Source organism: Daphnia magna, linkage group LG5 (genome assembly GCF_020631705.1).
Source record: "Daphnia magna isolate NIES linkage group LG5, ASM2063170v1.1, whole genome shotgun sequence".
NCBI lineage: Eukaryota > Metazoa > Arthropoda > Branchiopoda > Diplostraca > Daphniidae > Daphnia > Daphnia magna.
Genome location: NC_059186.1, coordinates 2,804,137 through 2,823,437, shown reverse-complemented (window position 1 = coordinate 2,823,437; position 19,301 = coordinate 2,804,137). Strand labels below are relative to the sequence as shown.

At 41.6% G+C, this 19,301-nt stretch overlaps 1 protein-coding gene and 19 non-coding genes across 20 annotated transcripts; 19 read left to right on the top strand and 1 right to left on the bottom strand.

Moving 5' to 3' along the window:
* Window positions 1–28: 28 nt before the first annotated feature.
* Window positions 29–1,937, bottom strand: LOC123472436 (solute carrier family 22 member 4-like). The gene is made up of 9 exons (XM_045173923.1): window positions 1,856–1,937; window positions 1,681–1,760; window positions 1,585–1,613; window positions 1,295–1,528; window positions 934–1,174; window positions 758–861; window positions 531–685; window positions 298–466; window positions 29–227 (listed from the first exon to the last, which is right to left on the bottom strand). Exons 1-9 carry the CDS (start codon window positions 1,935–1,937, stop codon window positions 44–46), a joined length of 1,278 nt encoding a protein of 425 aa, XP_045029858.1. The 3' UTR covers window positions 29–43.
* A 1,712-nt stretch (window positions 1,938–3,649) lies between these two features.
* On the top strand, window positions 3,650–3,731 carry Trnas-cga. Its single transcript has one exon. It is a non-coding gene; the product is annotated as a tRNA-Ser (tRNA).
* A 333-nt stretch (window positions 3,732–4,064) lies between these two features.
* On the top strand, window positions 4,065–4,138 carry Trnai-aau. The gene has a single exon. It is a non-coding gene; the product is annotated as a tRNA-Ile (tRNA).
* Window positions 4,139–4,291: 153 nt separating this feature from the next.
* Window positions 4,292–4,372, top strand: Trnas-cga. Its single transcript has one exon. It is a non-coding gene; the product is annotated as a tRNA-Ser (tRNA).
* Window positions 4,373–14,001: 9,629 nt separating this feature from the next.
* Window positions 14,002–14,075, top strand: Trnai-aau. Its single transcript has one exon. It is a non-coding gene; the product is annotated as a tRNA-Ile (tRNA).
* A 153-nt stretch (window positions 14,076–14,228) lies between these two features.
* Window positions 14,229–14,310, top strand: Trnas-cga. The gene has a single exon. It is a non-coding gene; the product is annotated as a tRNA-Ser (tRNA).
* A 333-nt stretch (window positions 14,311–14,643) lies between these two features.
* On the top strand, window positions 14,644–14,717 carry Trnai-aau. The gene has a single exon. It is a non-coding gene; the product is annotated as a tRNA-Ile (tRNA).
* Window positions 14,718–14,870: 153 nt separating this feature from the next.
* Window positions 14,871–14,952, top strand: Trnas-cga. The gene has a single exon. It is a non-coding gene; the product is annotated as a tRNA-Ser (tRNA).
* A 623-nt stretch (window positions 14,953–15,575) lies between these two features.
* Trnas-cga lies at window positions 15,576–15,657 on the top strand. The gene has a single exon. It is a non-coding gene; the product is annotated as a tRNA-Ser (tRNA).
* A 333-nt stretch (window positions 15,658–15,990) lies between these two features.
* On the top strand, window positions 15,991–16,064 carry Trnai-aau. Its single transcript has one exon. It is a non-coding gene; the product is annotated as a tRNA-Ile (tRNA).
* A 153-nt stretch (window positions 16,065–16,217) lies between these two features.
* Window positions 16,218–16,299, top strand: Trnas-cga. The gene has a single exon. It is a non-coding gene; the product is annotated as a tRNA-Ser (tRNA).
* Window positions 16,300–16,632: 333 nt separating this feature from the next.
* Window positions 16,633–16,706, top strand: Trnai-aau. The gene has a single exon. It is a non-coding gene; the product is annotated as a tRNA-Ile (tRNA).
* A 153-nt stretch (window positions 16,707–16,859) lies between these two features.
* Window positions 16,860–16,941, top strand: Trnas-cga. The gene has a single exon. It is a non-coding gene; the product is annotated as a tRNA-Ser (tRNA).
* A 333-nt stretch (window positions 16,942–17,274) lies between these two features.
* Window positions 17,275–17,348, top strand: Trnai-aau. The gene has a single exon. It is a non-coding gene; the product is annotated as a tRNA-Ile (tRNA).
* A 153-nt stretch (window positions 17,349–17,501) lies between these two features.
* Window positions 17,502–17,583, top strand: Trnas-cga. The gene has a single exon. It is a non-coding gene; the product is annotated as a tRNA-Ser (tRNA).
* Window positions 17,584–17,916: 333 nt separating this feature from the next.
* On the top strand, window positions 17,917–17,990 carry Trnai-aau. Its single transcript has one exon. It is a non-coding gene; the product is annotated as a tRNA-Ile (tRNA).
* Window positions 17,991–18,143: 153 nt separating this feature from the next.
* Window positions 18,144–18,225, top strand: Trnas-cga. Its single transcript has one exon. It is a non-coding gene; the product is annotated as a tRNA-Ser (tRNA).
* Window positions 18,226–18,558: 333 nt separating this feature from the next.
* On the top strand, window positions 18,559–18,632 carry Trnai-aau. Its single transcript has one exon. It is a non-coding gene; the product is annotated as a tRNA-Ile (tRNA).
* Window positions 18,633–18,785: 153 nt separating this feature from the next.
* On the top strand, window positions 18,786–18,867 carry Trnas-cga. Its single transcript has one exon. It is a non-coding gene; the product is annotated as a tRNA-Ser (tRNA).
* Window positions 18,868–19,200: 333 nt separating this feature from the next.
* On the top strand, window positions 19,201–19,274 carry Trnai-aau. The gene has a single exon. It is a non-coding gene; the product is annotated as a tRNA-Ile (tRNA).
* Window positions 19,275–19,301: the final 27 nt, after the last annotated feature.

Genomic DNA, 19,301 nt, shown 5'->3' with positions numbered 1-19,301 from the left:
AATCCCATGGCGCTTGTTTACTCGAAGAGAATTCTGAGAGGCTTCAACTATCATCTACCGACATGTCATGTACAGCCACCGGAAAGTCAACAGTAACTTTCTTAGTAATGACCAGTAAGTAAGCAGGAATGGTTTTCTTGTTTAATTTGGCTGCATTTTCATAGATTTCCTTGGCTTCAGGATATTTCTTCTTAAATGTTAGCCAGCGAGTCGATTCAGGCAAAATGCTAATCAAGAAAATCGTCAAACAACTGGAGCTATAAATAATTAGGGTAACAAAACGTGAATGAAACTTACAAATATGTAACTACCATTGTCCCCATCGGCACAAAAAGGCAGAGCTGCAATATTATCCAATTACGGATAAAATATGCCAGTAATCCACTAATAAGATTTCCAATGGATTGAAAGCAATAGATGAGACAAATAAATTTGATTCGCATTACTGGAGCCTGTGCTTCCAATCCTTCATAAACATAAATATTACATGAAAATGTTTTCTTAGACACTCAAATTCTTTATTGGCTTACCCCAAATAATGAGGGCTTGTAAAACAGCAACACCTCCCATACCAGTAAGAAATCGAAGTCCTGCAAACGCGTCAAAATTAGGAGCGAAACACGAACCTATGCCAAAGGCCGCCATCCACGTCCCCAGTACAACAACTGACGTGCGTCGTCCTATTCTAGAAATGATTCACAATTGAGGAATAAATGTCCAAACTACGCGATGTTCCTCCGTGGAACTGCGCACTTACAAATCCGGCAAAGGCCCGAGGAGAAAAGCCCCCAGCAAAACTCCTAGCATTGTGATGAACGAACCAAAGGTAATCTTCCATGATTCATCGCACACGAGAAGGTACTGGGCAAAAAATATTTAAACTAAATTAACTTGTAGAATGTATGGATATTTAAATGGGCAACTGTATCTTACGTCAGTAACGATTGTTCTTGTAAAAACAGACTTGTCGAAAATCCAGTTGTGGCAAGTGGCGTTGACCGTGTAATTTTTATATGCACACTCCGGGGTGGTAGCATTCGGTATGGTATCAAAATCCTGGTAGTTACAGCTCCATGCACGAGGAGTTGCCAGAAGACTGTTGAGGGCAGTTCCGTTTAGCCAATCGGCTTTGTACTCTGGATCAATTGGATCATCGCAACCATCAACAAAACACCTGTCCGCGCATAAAATGAGCACGCATTATTCCAAGGATAAAAAAGAACAGCAGAAATATGTGCTAAAAGGCATTTCCCATTTCATTTGTTATTTACATTCTTTGAATTTAAAATGTTACCTGTAAGCAGGCACGCCTCCCACAAAGACGTAAATAAGGATACACGACGTTGGAAAGAGCAGGCCATATCCGATGCAAAAAAGATACTTGATTTGAAACCATCCCATTTTGCCCAAATGACCGAGGATGATGTCCGCGTTAAAAGCATCGCCAGGGTCGCCATCGTCAAAAGTGTTAGCTGCTGATCCGTCTTGATTTGGTGGCTTCTCGTTTTCAATCGGCTTCGGAGCACAAATTCATGATTTGAATTTGTGATAATTCCGATGGTACGGATACAGCTTTTAATGTACCATCCTTTGTCGGTAAGCTTACGGTGGACCTAAAAATAAATACAAATGATTACACGTACAATCCCAACTACACCATAAATTATCCATTATTGTTACCTCTTGCTCTTCGGCGCGCAACTGTTGTTCACGAATAATGTGAGCGTAAGTGCGAGATCTAACGTCTGGGGTTTTACCGCCTACACAGAATAGCAATATTTAAAAAAAATGGATTTTAATTCAAAGTAAGGAAGATCTTGTAATCAAAATTTATAGAAAAATTGGCAGTCAAGACCCAAAACTCCCTGTGAGCGACGGAAAGTAGAAACAACTCTTAAACGGTTTCTTCGCCCACAAGAAGTTACAAATACATACATGGTTATTATTATTTTTTTACTTATGTTATTTATTATGATTACGGAAGGGGAATTTGAGCCGATCAGCTCCTGGCCCACAAGTGAATAATCCACCTATAATTAAGTAGCTTGTTCTAGGTTAATATTGGCTTCTAGTATGCTTAATAGTTTCTTGTAACAATTCCCCTTTGAGAGCCTTAGATTACTCACCTCCAAGAGCTTTTAACTTAACTGGTTGCTATGGCACTCTTTTAATTTGCCATTGGGTCACGATATGAGAATATAGATAAACAAAAAGAGTTTACTTCACAATCACAGATGTTCTTCATTTTAAAATAAGATTAAATTGAATAATGTGTTCCATTATTGCATTACAACACACAATTATACAAAATGAATAACAAATATTAAATTTACCTTCAGCAAATGAATCAACACGTTCTGGGGAAATAATCAACTTCCAACGCATTGCTCTGTATTATCTTCTCTATCAGCAATAGTTGATATCCGATGTTCAGCAAATGGGTCAAAGTCTTCTCCTGCCACATCATTGAGAATCGCAGCTGGTGCTGTGAAAGTTTGCCTGCCTCCAATGGCAACTGCTCCATCATAATCTTCTCCTTCAACTTCATCAGTTGTGGCAATTGAAGTTACATATCCATCAAATCGACTTTGAACTTCATCGTAGATTTCTGAATAAAAAAAGCCTGAAACGTCAAATCCGATGTGATCTTTTTCATATATATCTACCTTGCTCCTTGGCTGGATTTCCTGAACTTGAGCTGCAATTTCTGTAAAGCATGCTGGAAACTTGGAAAGACATATCAATATCCGCAGTCGTCTGCTTTGTTTTTATTTTACCGAGTTGAAATTATTGCTGCCGTTTATTTCTTTTTTCAATTTTTAAATAATTTCATAATTCCGAAAAATGGAATGCTATGGAATGAAAACGTTAACATACCAATTTTATCCGTAATTAATAATCTATAAGATTCTTTCCAGAATTAGTTCTACCGTAAGTTTATTTATTCAAAGTCTAAATCCATCTATTGGCGAATTTCATCTCCAATCTACAAGCGAATTTCATTCGTTTCCTCCGACCCAAAATGGAAAATGCCTCGCCCTAAATCACTTCGGGAAATTAAATTTTAACAAGAAAGTAAACAATAAGCAATATTAAATTTTACAAGAGGGGACGTAGAGCTAAACCTGATATATTTATTTATTAAATCGTTCTTACTTAAGTCTCTGGTACCGACAATCTCGTACAAGCAATCTCGTACCGACAATCTCGTACCCAAAGGGGACGAACCCCGCTTGGCGGCGCAGCGCTCACCCCCTGCGACCGTATATAAGGCGGCCCAGTTTCCCTCAGATTTCATTAAGCGGCTTGGAGCAATGCCGGGCGGTTGGTTAGAGTAGTGGCTCTTCTACGACGAAGAAATTTTTTAATATATCTTCTGTCAAGAGCCGATGATCTAGTACTGACCGTTTAGAAGCTCCAATCTCGTACCGATGATCTCGTACCGGTACGAGATAGATGGTACGAGATAAAAATGGTACGAGATAGGGGTAGACCAGTTACGTATATATTAACAATGTCCTTTTGTTTACGTCAACGTTTACCTCTCGTTCCAAACCGGTGACTTTGCTGACGTCAATGTTTAACATTCAACAATTTCTTTTGTGGACGCTTTTAATATACCTTTTGTTAATTAATCATCATTAATGTAGCATATGTGGCCGAGTGGTTAAGGCGACTGACTCGAAATCAGTTTCCATTTTGGAGCGTAGGTTCGAATCCTACTATCTGCGAAATATGTGAATAATGTAATCTTTGAATTATTTACATCGTCAAACAGTTGGAAAATTACAAATAAGAATTGTCATAAGAGATATTTCGTAAAGCTTAGTCAACTTGCCGATTGTGTTAAAGGGAAAACTTCTAGTAAAGAGTTACATATTTTGAAATGACGTTATAAGGTAGTCGTTCGACATTTGTGTGAAAGTTAAGGAAGCGACCTCGTATGCACAACAACGTAAACGGAAACAGGAAATATTGTAGTATGGTTCCGAGGTGGGATGTTTTTTAATGCTAGCTGAGACGCTGGCTAATTTAATCGAGTAAAACAATGGTACGAATATGACGGCCTGTTAGCTCAGTTGGTTAGAGCGCCGTGCTAATAACTCGGAGGTCACGAGTTCGATCCTCTTACGGGCCAGTTACGTATATATTAACAATGTCCTTTTGTTTACGTCAACGTTTACCTCTCGTTCCAAACCGGTGACTTTGCTGACGTCAATGTTTAACATTCAACAATTTCTTTTGTGTACGCTTTTAATATACCTTTTGTTAATTATTCGCCACTAATATAGCAGATGTGGCCGAGTGGTTAAGCGACTGTCTCGAAATCAGTTTCCATCTTAGAGCGTAGGTTCGAATCCTACCATCTGCGAAATATGTGAATAATGTAACCTTTGAATTATTAACATCGTCTAAAAGTTGGAAAATTACAAATAAGAATTGTCATAAGAGATATTTCGTAAAGCTTAGTCAACTTGCCGATTTTGTTAAAGGGAAAACTTCTAGTGAAGAGTTATATATTTTGAAATGACGTTATAAGGCAGTCGTTCGACATTTGTGTGAAAGTTAAGGAAGCGACCTCGTATGCACAACAACGTAAACGGAAACAGGAAATATTGTAGTATGGTTCCGAGGTGGGATTGTTCAATGTAATAAGTGGACAGTGACTAAGAGCCTTCTCGTTTAAGTAATTTATTGTAGTTCAGTCTCACTGTGGAGAGTAATTCTATTGTCTAGAATTAATTACATGATATGTAGTACTTACGGAGGAGAGCAGTAGCACACACAAGATTGATTTACTTGACGAAAAATAGAGAGACAATTCTTAACTTGATTCGACACGAGACGAGACGAGACACGTCACGAGGCGAGACATTAACGTCATGAGGCAGATGATTTTTTTTTTTTTTATGCTTTCTCGAACAATCAGGGATAAACAGCATCCCTTGTGAGGTGGGGGGGGGGGAAAGCATCTAATTGTTAATACTTCCCCTCAATCAAATTGATTGGAGTATATAAAGAAAGATAGGATCTCATCGTCAATACTTCCCCTTAATCAAATTGATTGGAGTATATAAGAAAGGAAGATAGGATGCGTAGGGTAGAGAGCATCATCTACACGCTAAACACTTCCCTTCAATCAAGGAGATTTGGAAGAAACACGGGACAGATACAGACAAAATGATTTTAGATAATCAGCAGTGCGGAGATGGAGAAGTGCATCGAAGTCTACTGGAGGGCAGCAGGGCGCTCGATCACGCCGATTCTTGAACGGTTAAGTTGAAACGCCGGGGCAGCAAGTGGCTTCGTAAAAATGTCCGCTAGTTGATCACGGGAAGGAACGGGAATCATTTCCAGATGTTTGGATTGGACCTGAGCACGGATGAAGTGGTACTTGATCTCGATGTGCTTGGTGCGATCATGGAATTCCGGGCTATACACCATCCGGATGGCGCTGTGATTGTCACAGTGAAGTGGAGTAGGGCCAGATTGACAACACCCAAGTTGGTGTATGAGTTGACGAAGCCAGACGTTATCACAGCTAGCGTTTCCGGCAGCATAATATTCCGCTTCAGCGGTGGATTGAGCAACAGGCTTCTGGAGACGGGATTTCCAAGATATTGGCCCCCTGTTTAAAAGATATAGAGTGCCGGTCGTCGAGCGGCGTGTGTCCGGGCAGCCGGCAAAGTTGGAATCGGTATATCCAACCATGACGTTGATGGGGTCACCTGCGGAAAAACACAGACCGTGATGAAGAGTTCCACGTAAGTAGGCGAGAACACGTTTCGCGGCTTTCCAGTGAGCCGGTCCCGGATTTTGACAGTAGCGAGACACAGCAACAACAGCAAATGCAATGTCTGGGCGAGTGGTTCCCATGATATAAAGTAGAGCTCCAACCAACGCACGATATGCTGTGACGTTCTGACTGTTGAGGTCGTCTGCAGCGGGACAGTTGGCTACGGAAAGATAAGAGCAGGGATCGGCCGGGACATTCATTGTGTTGCAGGTGGACATCTTGAATTTCTCCAAGAGTTTCGCAACGAAATTGGATTGAGTGAGAAAAAGAGTCTGTTGGGCGCGATCCCTAGTGATCTCGAGGCCGATGAAGTCATTGGCAGGACCCGAGGTCATTTCAAAGTGTTGTTCCAGGTGGGTGATAATTTTGAGAGCCATGGATTTAGACTTGCTGGCGATGAGGCCATCGTCGACCCAGATTCCGATGATGATGATGTTGTTGGGATCGTCATCAACGTGATAGTAGATACAAGAGTCGGCAGTCGATCTAGTGAGCCCAAACATGATGAGGAACGAGTCAAATTTCTCATTCCATTTTCTAGGAGCTTGCTTGAGTCCGTAGAGTGGCTTGAGAAGGCGGCATACGTAGTTCTCCTTTCCAGGCTGAATAAATCCCTCAGGCTGTCGCACGTACAGTTCCTCGTCGAGTTCTCCATAAAGAAACGCAGTTTTGACATCTAGTGTTGTGAGCTCGAGATCGAGTGCGGCAGCGATGGATAGGAGGATGCGAAGGGAGTCAAGTTTTACTACCGGTGCATAGATTTCAGTCTCGTTGTAGTCGATGCCAGCTACTTGAGAGAATCCTTTTGCTACAAAGCGGGCCTTGTAGATTTTTGCTCGATTCTGGCGCCCGGGCTTGATTTTAAATGTCCATCTGCTGTCTATTAGAGAGCGATTGGGAGGGAGTGGTACAAGAATCCAACTACCATTTTTCATGAGCGAATCGAATTCCTGTTTGGCCGCAATTGTCCATTCGGGAGCTTGTTTGGACGCCATGGCATCTCTGTATTGATTCGGTTCCGGTTCCTCGGAGAGGAGAGATCCAGACATGGCCATATGTTCACAGTCGGATGGGCAATGTAGAGCGGGATGTGCGCTGTCTAAGGCCCTACGCTCTCGAATGCGTGCGGATGTTCTAGGAAGTATGCGACTAGGTGGAGTTGGTGAGCCTGGGTTGTGGTAGTGTGGCAGGTCTACAATGAGATTAGGTTGTTCCTGGCCTGATCGAGAGTGGTCATCCACGTTGTCTGGTTGCATGTTGATATCGTTAGGCTCAATGACCGACTGAGGTGCTATGACAACTGGATGAATGGTATGTCCTTCTGCAGCTGGAGTAGGAGCCGGAGTTGCTGGTGGCATGTTGTTGGGAAGAAATACATCGATTCCTTTTTGTAGATCGGGTCGAGGAAGACGAGGCACATAGTGATGGCTGATGGGTGATACATCTCTACTGACGTTGATCTTTCCGCTCATTGGGTCCCAGTACCGATCGCCCTTTTGGTCATCGGTGTTGCCAACGAAGAAACACAGCAGACCCTTAGCATCAAGTTTGCGTCTCAACTCTTTGGGGATTAAGACGTAGAATTCGGATCCAAAAATTCGAAGATTGGAGATATCTGGTTTACTGCCATACCAGGTTTCGAATGGGGTTTTTGAGTGGTAGACGGTTGAAAGAGAACGATTGAGAACGTATACCATGCAGTTGACGGCTTCCGCCCATAGCTGAAGAGGTAGGGCCTTGTTGGAGTAGAGAAGTGTGCGTGCACCTTCGACTATCGTGTGGTTGTCTCGCTCCGCCTTGCCATTTTGCTGCGGGGTATAGCGAACAGTGGTTTCGTGCCGAATTCCCTTTTTCTTCAGCCAGGGATCAAGCAGTAGGTATTCGGTTCCTCCATCTGTGCGAAGTGAGACGACCGATTGACTAGTTTGTGTGTGTAGAAGAGCGATAAAGTTTCTGCAGCATTCTGGCACTTCGGTTTTCTCTTTGATGAAGTAGACGACTCGAAATCCGCTGAAGTCGTCTCTGAAGGAAATGTAGTATCGTGCGCCCTTCAGACTGTTCACCTGCATGGGACCGCACACGTCGCTGTGAACGAGTGATCCGATGTGTGTGGTTTTTGTAGTGCTCGTCGGGAAACTGAGTCGATGCATCTTTCCCATAGCGCAATCGTGACAGCGTGTGGTCGGGGGTTGAGAGCCTATTAGGAGTTCGAGACCTAGCACAGCCTTTTTATTGGCCATCTCGATGATTTTACTGTAGCTGATGTGGCCGATAGTTTGGTGCCAGTCCTGAAGAGATCTCTGAAATGGACGAGCAATAAATGCTTCGTTGTCTCGAAGAACGGTGATATCGAGACGGTAGAGCTTGTTGTCAATCCGGGTGGCCGTCATGTCGAGTGTTCCATTTCTTTCGATGAATGCTTGTGACTCGGTGAAGTGCACCTCACCACCTTCTGCAGTAACGGCTCCGACAGAGAAAAGGTTGATGCCGATAGATGGAGCATATAGAACGTCGCTGATAGTGTGTTTCTTCCTGGCACCGTTGACCGATGTTACGATGTGTATATTTCCTTTGCCGAGGACGGCAGCTCGAGCTCCTCCAATCCCGTTGATCCACCTGGAGTTGGCTTCAAATGATGTGAAGTTACTCAGCATCCATTGCTGATCGGTCATATGACTGGATGCACCAGAGTCTAGAAAGATGTCGGTTCTGGAACGATTTTCTGTTGAGGAGCATGCTGCGAAACCGTCGATCTGACGTTCTTCTAGGGCAAATTGTGCTGCGTTCAACTCATCTCTTTCTTTTGTGAAGCATTCTTTCTCGGCGTGGCCATACTTGTCGCAGTAGCCACAGGGTACTGCATTAGTGTTCTTGAAGTTACAGTTCTTTACTTCATGACCGAATATGTTGCAGTGGCTGCAGCGTCCAAAGTCGCGAGGGCGTTTATTTTTTAGTAATCCAGGTTCGTTTCGGGTGCCTTGAGTGTAGCCTCCTCGACCTCTTTGAGGATAAGGATTTGGTCTGCGTGAGAGATTTTGTTGTTTCCCGAATTGGACAGACCGCCCATGTGATGAGCCTCGGTGGGCATTTGCTTGATTTGTTGGTCGTCTTTGGCTTAGCCTCTGGTCAATGGATTGAATTTCTGGTTCACCGAAGAAAGCCTTGTCGGCAGAGCTGCGTCCCCCATGTAGGAGATTTAGTCGTTCCTCTTCTCTTACGAGTCTTGAGGTTAAGTTTTCTAGGGTCCTTTCAGCAATCGGGCAGCTCTCGAATGAACATCTAAAATAATGAAGACTTGCTGGAAGGGTGGTTAGGATTTTTCCACAGATTTCTTCATCGTCCATGGCACCACCGGCTTCTCGAATTTGTTGGGCAATGAGCTTGATAGATTCAATGTGGGCCCTCATGCATAGTTCAGGCTTTAGTTTGTAGTTTAAGAATTCTTGTACAAGAGACAGTTTCCTTTCTGTGGAATTCTGTTGATATCTGCTAGTCAGTGAGATCCAGATTTCACGAGCAGTTTGGCAAGTAAGTAATGAACGTTGTTGTTCTTGATTGCAGCTATCGAAGAGATAGTGCATTGCCAGGTTATCATCCTGATTCCATTTGTCAATCAGTGCTTGATTTGTTACCACTGGTGGAACAGCATTGTTGAGTGTCTACATGTGAAAGGATAAGAGATACTGTGAACTCTGTATATGTATGTAAATATTGAATTGTAATCTCAGTGGATGTATATGTGCATACCGGTTCAGGTTTTAATCTGGTTCCTTCGACTATTGGCATGAGATTGCTTCTCCTGAGTGCCAGGTTCACACTGAACTTAAAGGTGTCGAAGTTCTGTCCATTAAACTGAACAGTTCTTACTCGGTCTCCCTCAAACGAGGGCATAGTGTCTGTCATCACTGTATTGCGGGTTAGAAAACTGGGCCCATAACCTGTTCAATGTAATAAGTGGACAGTGACTAAGAGCCTTCTCGTTTAAGTAATTTATTGTAGTTCAGTCTCACTGTGGAGAGTAATTCTATTGTCTAGAATTAATTACATGATATGTAGTACTTACGGAGGAGAGCAGTAGCACACACAAGATTGATTTACTTGACGAAAAATAGAGAGACAATTCTTAACTTGATTCGACACGAGACGAGACGAGACACGTCACGAGGCGAGACATTAACGTCATGAGGCAGATGATTTTTTTTTTTTTTTTTTGCTTTCTCGAACAATCAGGGATAAACAGCATCCCTTGTGAGGTGGGGGGGGGGAAGCATCTAATTGTTAATAGGGATGTTTTTTAATGCTAGCTGAGACGCTGGCTAATTTGAAATATGATGATAATATGACTGCTTCTTGAACCTGACGGAAGGCTTATCTCCATTGACGTAAAATGTTTTACGTTTATTAATATCTATGCCCCGTCAGGTAAGCAGGTAAGGAATGAGAGAAACAATTTTCTTCGTCAAACCGTTCCTGCCTACTCGATTACCACTCGACTGCCCTTCGTGTTGATGGGCGATTTTAATTGTGTTGACGACATCCAAGATAGGGCAAATATCCAATCCCTCCCTGTCCCAAGTAGTGTTGTTAGCTATGCTTTGAAGGAGATGGTTACTGGTCTTGATCTGGTAGACATCTGGAAAAAGCTAAATCATAGTGATCCGGGCCACACTTTCCATTACCACGATGGTTCTTCTAGGCTTGATAGGATTTATGCTAGTCGATCGTTTGCTGATAGATTTTTACATATTTGTTTGCAGTCTTTATCGATTAGTGACCATCAGTCGGTACAATCCACACTTACTTGCAATCTTGATCTCCCAAATCGTAGCAGACCACCTGCCGGATTGTGGAAACTAAATACTTCAATATTGTCAGAAGAAGGTTTTCAGAAATATGTAACCAATTTTATTCAGGAATCTGCTAATCATCCTCTTAGGGAAAGTAATGTAGCAAATTGGTGGGAGAGTGTCCTGAAACCGGGTATCAAGCGCATTTCGGTGGATTATTCCAGGCAAAGAGCAAGGCTGATAAGAGAAACTAAGTTTTTCTATCAATCTTGCATACAGGAAATGGCCGAAGCAGATACCTTTGATTGGGTTGCCTTTCAACAGTTGAGAAAATTTTCAAAGTCTTGGGAGGAGAGCACACTCAAAGGGTGTGGGATTCGTTCCCGCTGCTTCGAAGGGCCAGATGTAGAGGAAGCAAGTATTTTTCACATAAATCGTGCCAGGAATAATTATCGAAAATGTTGCATTGATAAGATCATTGCCCCCAATGGCACTTGCTTATCGACCAAAGAGGAAATTTCAGCAGAAATTGTTGCTCATTTTACAAAAATTTTTTAAGACTCAACCTTCTCCTGACATACTGGCAGGGTCTGAGTTCCTTGAAGGAGTAAGAGATTGCTTTAAGCCAACCCCAAACCTAACAGCACCAATTTCCCTTCTTGAGATTAGAGCTGCTCTAATAGCAATGAAGTCAAACAAGTCCCCTGGCACCGATGGCATTCCTTACGAGTTTTACGTAGAATTTTGGGACGTGATCGCACCCCACTTCTTGGATATGTTTAATCATATCCTGGAAAGGGAAACTCTGACGTCTTCGCAGGGCCAAGCGGCGATCAGGCTAATTCCTAAGTCTTCGGGACTTTGTGGAATTTCTAATTTTCGGCCAATTTCTCTTTTGAATTGTGACTACAAAGTCATGGCATCTGTCTTAGCGAGACGATTGAGGCAGACACTATCTTCTACCATAGGGCCTCATCAAAAAGGTGGGGTACCTGGTAGATTGATTTTCGATAATTTAAGTCTTTACAGAGATGTCATTCAATTTGTTGATGACCGGGGATGCCATGACTCTTCCAACTCTTTGATTCGGGGTATGGGCGCTGCCATTGTTGGAGTTGACTTTGAAAAGGCCTACGACCTGGTTAACAGGGAAGTCCTCTGGAGGATTCTGGATGCCATGGGTTACCCCACCACTTTCGTCCGTTGGTTACAGATTATGTATTCTGTAACAGGAATGTCAATCCTCAACGGATCGGAGGTGGCTGGGGTGATTAGTGATATTCAGTCGATTCGCCAGGGATGCCCCCTATCTGTCCATCTCTTCGTTCTATACATTGAGCCTTTGCTTGTGCGTTTATCTCGAGTTCTCAAGGGTATATCATTGTTTAATGAAAAACTCACTGTCAGAGCCTTTGTTGATGACGTCACCATTTTCGTTTCTTGTGACGAAGATTTTACCAGGGCAGGACAAATCCTTGATATGTTCTGTCAGTGGACAAAGGCAAGGATGAATAAGGATAAAACAAAAGCCCTGGGACTCGGGACTTGGAGCTCTAGATCAATTTGGCCTCTTGAGTGGCTTGTGTCAGCGCCAACATTGTCCCTGTTAGGAATTAAATTTTCCCATTCCATAGAAGAGACAGCTAGTAGGATTTGGAATGATGCATTTAGCTCTTTAAATGGTATTCTGCGAGAGAATGCCAGTCGACGGTTTAATATTTACCAGAGGGTGCTTTTCCTCAAGTCGAAGGCTCTCTCCGGAACTGTGTACTTTGCACAGGTATTACCTTGTAATCAAAAAATGGCTGACCAGATTTCGAAGGCTGTCATGAAATTTCTATGGATGGGAAAAGTAGAAAGGCCGAAGAAAACCGTAATTTTCCGTACTGTCAAAGAAGGGGGACTGGGAATGGTCAACACACACCTCTTTTACCGTTCCCTTTTCCTGTGCCCCATGTATAAAGTCCTGGCAGGCCCAAACAGCCCAGAAAGCTCTCTACTTCGGTATTGGATGTCCTTCCCTCTCCGAACCTTATTGCCACTCTACAAGGACAACACCGTCCCCGTAGCAGTCATGAAGAGGCCCTATTACCTTCAGGAACCCCTGCATCAAATCAAGCAACTCTTTGCATCTTCAATCCTGGTGCAGGGGAATCCAATGGTTCATCGGAAAACTTACAACCATTGGGTCCTGGAGGTGACGACAATGGGAAAGCTGGAGATCCTGAGGCCTAATCTGGATTGGCCACGAATCTGGAAGGCGACTGCAGCCCTTCCTAGTAACATCAGAGAGACCATGTTCCTGTTCAACCAGCGACTTCTCCCTACCAGGACCAGATGCCATCGGTTGGATCCCAACGAGGACGCAAAATGCCAAATCTGCCATCAAAACCCCGAAACCGATGAGCATCTGATGTTCCAGTGTCCTGAACGCCTCACCGTTTGGAGCTGGTTGGAAGGAATCATGCGTCAAAAGGGCTGCAAGACATCAAAAGAAGATCTGATTCGTGGTCATTTTGGGCCAATAGGGAATCTCCGGCAAGCGTTTACTCTTCTGGCTGCCTACATCTTCATCAACTGGAAGGCAAGGAACCATCAACGTACCCCAAATCAAGAAGAAGTAGAGAGCTTATGGAAAACACTTTACCCCCATAGTTAAATCCACCATTCTTTTTTATCCTTTCCCATATTTTACTTTCATTTTGTTCATTTAGTTTGTTTGTGTTTTATTTAATACCTAAATATGTAAAATCTTTGTTTATTTTTGTTTATTGTAATATCCTACCCCAATGTCATCTGCTATTGTTTACTTTTGTTTATTTTTAATTAGCACAACCTATGATCCCTTGCATTTGCTTGTTTTTGTTTCTGTTTTGCTCTAAGGCCCCCATTGCCAAATTTTCTTTTCTCTGCCCTAATAACGTCTGCATCCGAAGGGCGAAATTATTTGTTTGTTTTTGTTTGCTTTTGTTTATTTTGTTTTTTTGAAAATTGAAAATTAACAGAAAATAAAAGAGAATTTTACAATAAAAAAAAGAAATCCGTTTCCATCTTGGAGCGTAGGTTCGAATCCTACCATCTGCGAAATATGTGAATAATGTAACCTTTGAATTATTTACATCGTCAAAAAGTTGGAAAATTACAAATAAGAATTGTCATAAGAGATATTTCGTAAAGCTTAGTCAACTTGCCGATTGTGTTAAAGGGAAAACTTCTAGTGAAGAGTTACATATTTTTAAATGACGTTATAAGGTAGTCGTTCGACATTTGTGTGAAAGTTAAGGAAGCGACCTCGTATGCACAACAACGTAAACGGAAACAGGAAATATTGTAGTATGGTTCCGAGGTGGGATGTTTTTTAATGCTAGCTGAGACGATGGCTAATTTAATCGGGTAAAACAATGGTACGAATATGACGGCCTGTTAGCTCAGTTGGTTAGAGCGCCGTGCTAATAACGCGGAGGTCACGAGTTCGATCCTCTTACGGGCCAGTTACGTATATATTAACAATGTCCTTTTGTTTACGTCAACGTTTACCTCTCGTTCCAAACCGGTGACTTTGCTGACGTCAATGTTGAACATTCAACAATTTCTTTTGTGGACGCTTTTAATATACCTTTTGTTAATTCTTCGCCACTAATGTAGCAGATGTGGCCGAGTGGTTAAGGCGACTGACTCGAAATCAGTTTCCATCTTGGAGCGTAGGTTCGAATCCTACCATCTGCGAAATATGTGAATAATGTAACCTTTGAATTATTTACATCGTCAAAAAGTTGGAAAATTACAAATAAGAATTGTCATAAGAGATATTTCGTAAAGCTTAGTCAACTTTCCGATTGTGTTAAAGGGAAAACTTCTAGTGAAGAGTTACATATTTTGAAATGACGTTATAAGGTAGTCGTTCGACATTTGTGTGAAAGTTAAGGAAGCGACCTCGTATGCACAACAACGTAAACGGAAACAGGAAATATTGTAGTATGGTTCCGAGGTGGGATGTTTTTTAATGCTAGCTGAGACGATGGCTAATTTAATCGGGTAAAACAATGGTACGAATGTGACGGCCTGTTAGCTCAGTTGGTTAGAGCGCCGTGCTAATAACGCAGAGGTCACGAGTTCAATCCTCTTACGGGCCAGTTACGTATATATTAACAATGTCCTTTTGTTTACGTCAACGTTTACCTCTCGTTCCAAACCGGTGACTTTGCTGACGTCAATGTTTAACATTCAACAATTTCTTTTGTGGACGCTTTTAATATACCTTTTGTTAATTATTCGCCACTAAAGCAGCAGATGTGGCCGAGTGGTTAAGGCGACTGACTCGAAATCAGTTTCCATCTTGGAGGGTAGGTTCGAATCCTACCATCTGCGAAATATGTGAATAATGTAACCTTTGAATTATTTACATCGTCAAAAAGTTGGAAAATTACAAATAAGAATTGTCATAAGAGATATTTCGTAAAGCTTAGTCAACTTGCCGATTGTGTTAAAGGGAAAACTTCTAGTGAAGAGTTACATATTTTGAAATGACGTTATAAGGTAGTCGTTCGACATTTGTGTGAAAGTTAAAAGGAAGCGACCTCGTATGCAACAAAAAAAAAGCACAACAACGTAAACGGAAGTGTTAATAGAAGGAGACGAAGAGGTCGAAAAAAAAAAAAAACTAAAAACAGGAAATATTGTAGTTTGGTTCCGAGGTGGGTTTTTTTTAATGCTAGCTGAGACGATGGCTAATTTAGTCGGGTAAAACAATGGTACGAATATGACGGACTGTTAGCTCAGTTGGTTAGAGCGCCGTGCTAATAACGCGGAGGTCACGATTTCGATCCTCTTACGGGGCAGTTACGTATATATTAACAATGTCCTTTTGTTTACGTCAACGTTTACCTCTCGTTCCAAACCGGTGACTTTGCTGACGTCAATGTTTAACATTCAACAATTTCTTTTGTGGACGCTTTTAATATACCTTTTGTTAATTATTCGCCACTAATGTAGCAGATGTGGCCGAGTGGTTAAGGCGACTGACTCGAAATCAGTTTCCATCTTGGAGCGTAGGTTCGAATCCTACCATCTGCGAAATATGTGAATAATGTAATCTTTGAATTATTTACATCGTCAAAAAGTTGGAAAATTACAAATAAGAATTGTCATAAGAGATATTTCGTAAAGCTTAGTCAACTTGCCGATTGTGTTAAAGGGAAAACTTCTAGTGAAGAGTTACATATTTTGAAATGACGTTATAAGGTAGTCGTTCGACATTTGTGTGAAAGTTAAGGAAGCCACCTCGTATGCACAACAACGTAAACGGAAACAGGAAATATTGTAGTATGGTTCCGAGGTTGGATGTTTTTTAATGCTAGCTGAGACGCTGGCTAATTTAATCGAGTAAAACAATGGTACAAATATGACGGCCTGTTAGCTCAGTTGGTTAGAGCGCCGTGCTAATAACGCGGAGGTCACGAGTTCGATCCTCTTACGGGCCAGTTTCGTATATATTAACAATGTCCTTTTGTTTACGTCAACGTTTACCTCTCGTTCCAAACCGGTGACTTTGCTGACGTCAATGTTTAACATTCAACAATTTCTTTTGTGGACGCTTTTAATATACCTTTTGTTAATTATTCGCCACTAAAGTAGCAGATGTGGCCGAGTGGTTAAGGCGACTGACTCGAAATCAGTTTCCATCTTGGAGGGTAGGTTCGAATCCTACCATCTGCGAAATATGTGAATAATGTAACCTTTGAATTATTTACATCGTCAAAAAGTTGGAAAATTACAAATAAGAATTGTCATAAGAGATATTTCGTAAAGCTTAGTCCACTTGCCGATTGTGTTAAAGGAAAAACTTCTAGTGAAGAGTTACATATTTTGAAATGACGTTATAAGGTAGTCGTTCGACATTTGTGTGAAAGTTAAGGAAGCGACCTCGTATGCACAACAACGTAAACGGAAACAGGAAATATTGTAGTATGGTTCCGAGGTGGGATGTTTTTTAATGCTAGCTGAGACGATGGCTAATTTAGTCGGGTAAAACAATGGTACGAATATAACGGACTGTTAGCTCAGTTGGTTAGAGCGCCGTGCTAATAACGCGGAGGTCACGAGTTCGATCCTCTTACGGGCCAGTTACGTATATATTAACAATGTCCTTTTGTTTACGTCAACGTTTACCTCTCGTTCCAAACCGGTGACTTTGCTGACGTCAATGTTTAACATTCAACAATTTCTTTTGTGGACGCTTTTAATATACCTTTTGTTAATTATTCGCCACTAATGTAGCAGATGTGGCCGAGTGGTTAAGGCGACTGACTCGAAATCAGTTTCCATCTTGGAGCGTAGGTTCGAATCCTACCATCTGCGAAATATGTGAATAATGTAACCTTTGAATTATTTACATCGTCAATAAGTTGGAAAATTACAAATAAGAATTGTCATAAGAGATATTTCGTAAAGCTTAGTCAACTTTCCGATTGTGTTAAAGGGAAAACTTCTAGTGAAGAGTTACATATTTTGAAATGACGTTATAAGGTAGTCGTTCGACATTTGTGTGAAAGTTAAGGAAGCGACCTCGTATGCACAACAACGTAAACGGAAACAGGAAATATTGTAGTATGGTTCCGAGGTGGGATGTTTTTTAATGCTAGCTGAGACGATGGCTAATTTAATCGGGTAAAACAATGGTACGAATGTGACGGCCTGTTAGCTCAGTTGGTTAGAGCGCCGTGCTAATAACGCAGAGGTCACGAGTTCAATCCTCTTACGGGCCAGTTACGTATATATTAACAATGTCCTTTTGTTTACGTCAACGTTTACCTCTCGTTCCAAACCGGTGACTTTGCTGACGTCAATGTTTAACATTCAACAATTTCTTTTGTTGACGCTTTTAATATACCTTTTGTTAATTCTTCGCCACTAATGAAGCAGATGTGGCCGAGTGGTTAAGGCGACTGACTCGAAATCAGTTTCCATCTTGGAGTGTAGGTTCGAATCCTACCATCTGCGAAATATGTGAATAATGTAACCTTTGAATTATTTACATCGTCAAAAAGTTGGAAAATTACAAATAAGAATTGTCATAAGAGATATTTCGTAAAGCTTAGTCAACTTGCCGATTGTGTTAAAGGGAAAACTTCTAGTGAAGAGTTACATATTTTGAAATGACGTTATAAGGTAGTCGTTCGACATTTGTGTGAAAGTTAAGGAAGCCACCTCGTATGCACAACAACGTAAACGGAAACAGGAAATATTGTAGTATGGTTCCGAGGTGGGATGTTTTTTAATGCTAGCTGAGACGATGGCTAATTTAATAGGGTAAAACATTGGGACGAATATGACGGCCTGTTAGCTCAGTTGGTTAGAGCGCCGTGCTAATAACGCGGAGGTCACGAGTTCGATCCTCCTACGGGCGAGTTACGTATATATTAACAATGTCCTTTTGTTTACGTCAACGTTTACATCTCGTTCCAAACCGGTGACTTTGCTGACGTCAATGTTTAACATTCAACAATTTCTTTTGTGGACGCTTTTAATATACCTTTAGTTAATTCTTCGCCACTAATGTAGCAGATGTGGCCGAGTGGTTAAGGCGACTGACTCGAAATCAGTTTTCATCTTGGAGCGTAGGTTCGAATCCTTCCATCTGCGAAATATGTGAATAATGTAACCTTTGAATTATTTACATCGTCAAAAAGTTGGAAAATTACAAATAAGAATTGTCATAAGAGATATTTCGTAAAGTTTAGTCAACTTGCCGATTGTGTTAAAGGGAAAACTTCTAGTGAAGAGTTACATATTTTGAAATGACGTTATAAGGTAGTCGTTCGACATTTGTGTGAAAGTTAAGGAAGCGACCTCGTATGCACAACAACGTAAACGGAAACAGGAAATATTGTAGTATGGTTCCGAGGTGGGATGTTTTTTAATGCTAGCTGAGACGCTGGCTAATTTAATCGGGTAAAACAATGGTACGAATATGACGGCCTGTTAGCTCAGTTGGTTAGAGCGCCGTGCTAATAATTCGGAGATCACGAGTTCGATCCTCTTACGGGCCAGTTACGTATGTATTAACAATGTCCTTTTGTTTACGTCAACGTTTACCTCTCGTTCCAAACCGGTGACTTTGCTGACGTCAATGTTTAACATTCAACAATTTCTTTTGTTGACGCTTTTAATATACCTTTTGTTAATTCTTCGCCACTAATGAAGCAGATGTGGCCGAGTGGTTAAGGCGACTGACTCGAAATCAGTTTCCATCTTGGAGTGTAGGTTCGAATCCTACCATCTGCGAAATATGTGAATAATGTAACCTTTGAATTATTTACATCGTCAAAAAGTTGGAAAATTACAAATAAGAATTGTCATAAGAGATATTTCGTAAAGCTTAGTCAACTTGCCGATTGTGTTAAAGGGAAAACTTCTAGTGAAGAGTTACATATTTTGAAATGACGTTATAAGGTAGTCGTTCGACATTTGTGTGAAAGTTAAGGAAGCGACCTCGTATGCACAACAACGTAAACGGAAACAGGAAATATTGTAGTATGGTTCCGAGGTGGGATGTTTTTTAATGCTAGCTGAGACGATGGCTAATTTAATCGGGTAAAACAATGGTACGAATATGACGGCCTGTTAGCTCAGTTGGTTAGAGCGCCGTGCTAATAACGCGGAGGTCACGAGTTCGATCCTCTTACGGGCCAGTTACGTATATATTAACAATGTCCTTT

Bases quoted from the DNA above. Each gene is read 5' to 3' on its own strand.
- LOC123472436 (XM_045173923.1), bottom strand. From the start codon at position 1,937: ATGTATGTATTTGTAACTTCTTGTGGGCGAAGAAACCGTTTAAGAGTT. The intron at 862-933 runs GTAAGATACAGT...TTTTTTGCCCAG, and splicing joins CAAGAACAATCGTTACTGAC to TACCTTCTCGTGTGCGATGA. The intron at 686-757 runs GTAAGTGCGCAG...AATCATTTCTAG, and splicing joins CTCGGGCCTTTGCCGGATTT to AATAGGACGACGCACGTCAG.